General features: G+C 38.6%; 1 protein-coding gene across 2 annotated transcripts in view; it reads right to left on the bottom strand.

The window, feature by feature from the left end:
* Positions 1–6767, bottom strand: part of LOC107583459 (protein Smaug homolog 1-like) — a 50400-nt gene that overhangs the window by 5243 nt on the left and 38390 nt on the right. The window contains exons 9-11 of one of the 2 annotated variants that reach the window (XM_016269659.1): positions 4321–4519; positions 2956–3082; positions 421–504 (exon numbers count right to left, since the gene is read on the bottom strand). In XM_016269659.1, coding sequence (XP_016125145.1) covers positions 421–504; positions 2956–3082; positions 4321–4519 — 410 coding nt within the window. The remainder of the gene's footprint in view (positions 1–420; positions 505–2955; positions 3083–4320; positions 4520–6767) is intronic. The other variant, XM_016269660.1, reaches the window with a different exon arrangement.

Below are 6767 nucleotides of genomic sequence, written 5' to 3'. Positions count from 1 at the left end.
TCCAGCCCGGGGTCGTCACATGTGGTTGCCGCTCATTCGTTGCATCCGCCGGGCACGCCGTTCTCGACCCTGCCGCCTCAGCTTACTCTATCCCGGCCTCAATGCACGCTAAGCCGGGGCTTCCCCTCACGCTAGGCCGCTGTGTTTTTCGTTGTGAAAGCGAAACTACTTTGTTTGGCCTTCCAAAAATGGACACGACTAGAAATTCTTCAGTGTCAAGTCACCTTTATTTTATAACACTTCAAATAGAAATTACAATAAATGTCTTTCCTCTTACTTTTGACCAATTTAATGCATCCTTCCTGAATAGAAGTATTAATTTCCTTCAAAAAAAAGTAAACAAAATAAGTTGATGTCATTTTCATTTTTTGGGAGAACTAAGTGCAGTATTTATAACTTGAGCAAGAAGTGGACACGTACCTCCCAGAGCGTGTTCAGTCATGCGGAGACACAGAGACTCCAAACGGTTATTGATGTCAGGCTCAGTCACAGGCACCTGTAAATCTGCAAAATGACAAACAAACTGAGTCAACTTCAACAAGTTATGACAATACACAACACATAACAAGCCAAGTGAGGGCTACATGACACTGACTGATGTCTTGATATACCAAACATAGAAAGAAAGTGGTTATTTGTGGTTGCCTCACAGAAACAGTAGATAACAACAGCAAATCTGTAAATGGGAACAGCACAAAATGCAGGCCAGATTTGAACCTGAATCTATGATCTATCTTTTTATCAGATAGTTCACAAAAAAAAATTGGCTAAAACTTTACTCGCGCTCAGGTCATCCAAGATGTATATGAGTTTGTTTCTTCATGGGAATAGATTTGGATAAATGTAGCATTACATCACTTTCTCACCACCACTGGATGCTCTGCAGTGAATGGGTGCCATCAGAATGAGAGTCCAAACAGCTGATAAAAACATTACAATAATCCACAAGTAATCCACACCACTCCAGTCCATCAATTAATGTCTTGTAAAGCTAAAGCTGTGCGTGTAAAAAACAAATCCACCATTAAGACCTTTTTTTGATGGCACCCATTCACTGCAGAGGATCCATTAGTGATGTAATGCTAAATTTCTCCAAATCTGTTCAGAAGAACAAACAAACGCATCTTCATCTTGGATGGCCTAAAATAAATTAAAAGTAAATTTTAATTTTTTGGTGACTATTCCTTTAAATGAAGCATTCCCTTGAAGCAATCAGGGGCTAAGAGTTTTGCTCAGAAGCAAAATGTATAAAGATCACCCTTGCTTGGTTTAAACCATTAACCTTAACAGTTACTAGCCCAGACCTAATACATTTCATTTAATTCTCTTTTGACCAATAATACACTCAGAAGTTGACCAGCAAGAGAAAAAAGGCAAACAAAGATGCATTTCAAACCTCTCAGAGGTCTCATTCACATTTTAGTCACCATACGGCAACTGATCAATAGTTCAAAATTGTGACCTCAATTTTCAAAATTCACAGCCATTATGCTTACAAATTGCACTGAACTGATTGTGAACCGATCGTGTTCATAGTTCCCTCAGTAGTACACTGGCCTACAGTGTCAGCTCTGTTCTAAAGAGAAGCTTCAGTCTCAGTGGGGCAGAGTCTGACTGCTCAAGGCTCCTGCAGCGCTGCTTGGGCTGGGCCGGCCCTTACTGTGCTCGTCTTTAGCTGAGTCAACAGCAAACGGGCCTTTGAAAATCCCTTGTGGGAAGGAAGAGCTGAGTTAGGCAACCACTGGCTGGACAGAACAGACAACCTGCTATTTTTAAGCAGAAAATCCTGTAAGGCCCGTCAAGTTTCTCTCTCACAGTGCTCCCTCTTTGTTGCCTTTGAATTAATCAAGGCGTTAATGTGAACACATTCAGATGGGCGGCAATGAGAACACAAGGGGGAATGAGTCGGAGAGAGAAAGTGGAAGGCATGCTGCACAAAGAAAGTCATTGTAACATGCAACCTATCACACAAAAACACTGTACACTCTCTTGTGCACAGCATCTCTTTCTTCTCCGAAAGGGGTTGAGTATTTCTGTAAATCCATGAGAACGGAGTAAACTAAAGGAAGTGAGTTTCAGCTGCAGTCAGAGCGGAGCCACAGACAGAGAGGAACTGAATGTGTGTCAGTGGAGCATGCAGCACAGAGAAGCAGGAAAAGATTTGCTTTAAATGTGTGACACTCTTTCAAGTCAGAAAAAAATAAACTGTCTGTCTGATCACTAAGAAATATTTGATGTTTCTTTTTTTTTTTGACAAAAGTCATTTTCTATGCTTCTGTAGTGTTTTCTTTTACCAAAGAAATATATTTATAATCAGGGTATCAGTATGTTGAATGAAATTATAAATCTTTATAATGCACAAAAATCATGAAAAGCTGTCCTCACGCTTCAGATATCCAGACCACAAAAGTCTATCAAAAATATATATTTTATTATTAATAGTAATATTATTATTTTCTTTATAATGCAAAATTTTGGATATTATTATATATTAATAATAATAATAAAAGTATATATATATATATATATATATATACACAATAAATCTAAATAAAATATCAACTAATATTTTAGATGTCAAACATTGTAAACATTTTTCAACTACTCAAACATGATTAAAACATGTTAAGTAATAGGCTAGTTAACAGATAAAAAAATCATTTGATCTCTTATTTGATTGTTTTCATGCACGGCAAAAAATTGTTTTCATGCACGGCAATAAATAAATATATAAATAAATGAATAAATAAACACTGTCCAATTGAGAGACAAAGTTTAAGGTCATTAACAAGCATTTTTACCTCCAAGCTCCTTAATTGTAAGGAATTTTTTTTTAAAATGTTGCCTCTTTTAAGTAATATGGGGTGTTTTGTGTCAGAGATGATGGTACTTCTGCTTTGCCTGAGCAGACTGGGAGTTAAACATGATGAGTGTGTTTGAGTTCTGGTCTCTTACCTGTTTGCTGGAACATGGCCATGGTGTGTGGGTTGGTGTGGACGGGTAGCGATCGAGTCCTCTGAACTGAGCTGTGAGTGCGGCTGGGCATGCTGTTACTGCCCCCTGGATTGGCAAACCACAAACCCTACCACAAAAACACACATGTCAGCCAAATTACATCTGTGCTCATGTTCATTAAACTGATGCATAATACATAAAAAACAGTTACACCTGATTAAGAAGCCTTTTATTGTTCTAAACATCAAATGACTAGTAATGAAAACAAATCCTTTTCTCATTCATTCAGTGTTAAACATGTTTTTCTTCTATAAAATTCTTCTATATACAAATAAATTAACAAAAACATATCCATGTCATTTCACCATAATACTATATATATATATATATATTATGTGTGTGTATATATATATATATACACACATAATATTTTTATATTTAATTTAATTTAATTTAAATATAGTTGTGTGTACCATGACGGGTTATTTTTGGGCACTGTGACATTATCTTTATGACAATTAAACATTTACCTGAAATTGCAATCTGCTTTTTTGCATTACTGTTTTGTAATTCCCATTATTCTCATTATTGTAAAACAACCATTTTTCTTCATATGCATGAATTACTTACAACAATTGTGTAACTGTGTAAGTGATTCTCATTACTGTAATATAATTGTTTTTATTTTTAAAATGTACGTCATACTTTTTTTGCATTATGTTTTTTTAGGGTGATGTATCACTCGGACAACTGATCATTTATTAGGATTCATCCATTAATGTAGTGATCTGATGTGAATAAGTTCTTCTAACCTGCGTATCCGACTTTCATTCACTCTCTCTCTCACTCCCTTCATTTGACTCCCTCTCCCCCTTTCCTGGCCCTCCCGTACAGACGAGCAGGGAAAAACAGGAAATGCCTGTGCACTGTTCTCACTGCCTCTGACTAGCTCCCTCTCTCTCACTCTCTCTTTCTTTCTCTCCTCTTCTTCTCTCCTCCCTCCAGTTGCACTTCTCCCCACATATGACTCATCGGCTGTTTCGCGCACCTAACCCCACAGTCCACAGACTCTGAACCAGGGAGGCAGTTGGAACTTCCTCCCATTGTAAGCGTGCCTAGAAAAATGTTTGAGCAGACACGCAAGAATGCCAGGTTATCACTGCGCTTCCAAAACCCGATCCTCAGTTGTTCCATTCAACAGTGATGTAGGATTTCTGGAATGCTGTAAATCACCTCCAGCTCCATCCACTTCAAAAACTAGAGCTCCCTTCAGTTTGAAGTGGTAATAGAGTCATTTACGCTTTGGGTTGGGTGTTGTTGAAAGCCACCGTGAGGGCACTAGGGCACGTTTGTGGAATGACAGACCTGTCTTCCCTGCTTCAGGCCGGTAGGGGTGCTGCTGCCGCTTCGGGGGGTTGGTCCGAACAGGCCGGTGGTACCCAAAAGGATGGGTCTGACACCAGGCAAACTCCGCATCTGATACTGGCGCAAGTTCCTCCGGGTGGGAACGCCGCTGCCTACGCATCCCGTGGTTGGGAGGGAGTTGGACTGACCGTAACGACTGCTGAAATGGAAAAAACCCCAAAAAAACAGACAGTGTCATAAAATACCACTCAGATGCTCTGATCATATTACAGAAAGAGAAAGCAACTTCAAAACTTGTAAAATTTTGAATCAAATGCATTATTATTTATGTATATTAAAGGGGTCATATGATGCAATTTCAAGTTTTCCTTTCTCTTTGGAGTGTTACAAGCTGTTCGTGAATAGATAAGATCCCTAAAGTTGCAAAGACTAAAGTCTCAAACCCAAAGAGATATTCTTTATCAAAGTTTAGACTGGTCCACGCCCTCCTAAAACGCCTCGTTTAAACACGCCCCCACATGTCTACGTCACGATGTGGGAAGATTTGCATAACGCCGCCAAATGTTCACACAAAGAAAGAAGGCGTAACTTTTATTCTCACTGTAGTATTGTTGCCGCCGCCATGTTGTGAAGACGCTGTGTGTTTTGTTGCGAAAGCGAAACTACTTTGTTTGGTCTTCCAAAAGAGGACACGACTAGAAATCAATGGTTAAGTTGTATTTACAACACTGTTCCAGAACACTTCAACCCAAATATTCAGATGTGTGCAGCACATTTTATGGAGGACTGTTTTCTGATCCTGGTAGAGTAGACTACAATGCCGGCTGTTCTGACTCACAGTCTGTAAGTATGTTTTCATATTTAAATAAAATTTTTCATATTTGCCACTGATGATTCAAACGCGAGTTTTGAGCAGTGTAGAGTAGCCAGCCTGCAGCACCCTGCCCACATTGCAAGCAACTATATTAATATAAATTAATAATAAACGTATTCACAGTACTATGTGTGTGCTTTAGTGGTCTAGTGGTAGAACTTTTGTCAAGATATCCGAGGTTCTGGGTTCTAATCCACCTTCGTGTAGTTTTTTTCTCTCTCTCATTAAAACCAAAGGTGTTCATCAGTGATTGTATATCAAGAGCAAGGACATGTTTGTGTGCATTTTGTTTTGTGCTTTTACCAGAACAAAGCGTAGGATCGTCTGTGTGAAGACTGGGCATTGTGCACGAGTGCAAGAGAGAACTGATAACAGCAGCAACGAGCGCTCGCCATAACACAATCCAGCAATAGATCACAATGTTAGTTTAAATGTTTAAACGATATAAATGTGCGCTATTAGGCGCATATCTAATCGTTTGTGCGGAGAGTGGAAGCTGAAGCGCACTTTGCAGGACATGGAGGCGTCAGCGCCATCACTCACTTTTTTCTTGATAGTGGAAACAACGTAATTTTTGCTCATAAAGGTAAGAGTAATACATTTGGAAATGTAAAAGGTCTACTTTTATTTGTGTGCATTCACAATATCAACAAACCGTTGTGCTTTTATAAAATAAATAGGAAAACAGAGGATGCGCTTGCCGTCTTGTCTTGAACAGGAGGCTTCACAATGATGAACCGAAACTCAACGAATTGAGTCACAGATATGATAAATATATCTATAGAAGAAAGCTTTAAATTACTACTTTAAAACGAAATAATCGAAAACAAAAACTCTTTCATTAGGCTATGTAATCCTTAAAGATGCATTTCTCTCTAAAGACACGTCTAATGAGGAGATGGAGAGTCATTTTTTCATCACCATCTAAACTATAAAAATAAGGAAAAGCCTTAAACAGGCCCGATTACATATTTTCAGATTTTTATGTTGCTCTGCTCTGAATACCTTAACATTTAAAGGATTTGCTGCAACGCAATTTAGTCTGATGTGTGAATTATTTAGGCCTATTGGCCTATTTTTTTAATCCATGCAGCAAATGCTTTAAAAACAGCGTTAAAAATTACTTTATTGCATTCCAGATGATTTTAAAGAACGTTACACTAAAATTTTACGGGTAGCTTGAATGTAAAACATTGTCATGAATTCATTGTATTCCCATTTGTAAAATAGACTAGGCTACAAATTAATTGTTGTAGTCTAACCCGATCTCATGAAAGTGCGTATAGCACGATTTTCTGTTTCTATTTGGCGTAATGTTTATATGCAGAAGTTTACTTTGGCATGCAAAAGACTGATAAATTCATAATTAATGGCATGGCTGGTTCAGTCGACAGAAATACGGGACACACAGTCCTATAATTTACTGCTGAAATGTTTGCGGGGCAAATCTCAGGTCAGTCTGAGCGCTCATGGTACACACAGTGCGTACAGCCGAACACCTGCAGGCGCCACTGTGTGTATGTGCTTGTGGGTATTACATTTGTGTGTGGTTGTTGCCGCTAAAGTTGGCCAT

The sequence above is a fragment of the Sinocyclocheilus grahami genome, unplaced genomic scaffold (genome assembly GCF_001515645.1).
Source record: "Sinocyclocheilus grahami isolate Dianchi unplaced genomic scaffold, SAMN03320097.WGS_v1.1 scaffold54.1, whole genome shotgun sequence".
In the NCBI taxonomy this organism is placed as follows: domain Eukaryota; kingdom Metazoa; phylum Chordata; class Actinopteri; order Cypriniformes; family Cyprinidae; genus Sinocyclocheilus; species Sinocyclocheilus grahami.
The sequence above is the reverse complement of the archived record's forward strand: the minus strand, read 5'-3'. Positions and strand labels throughout refer to the sequence as shown.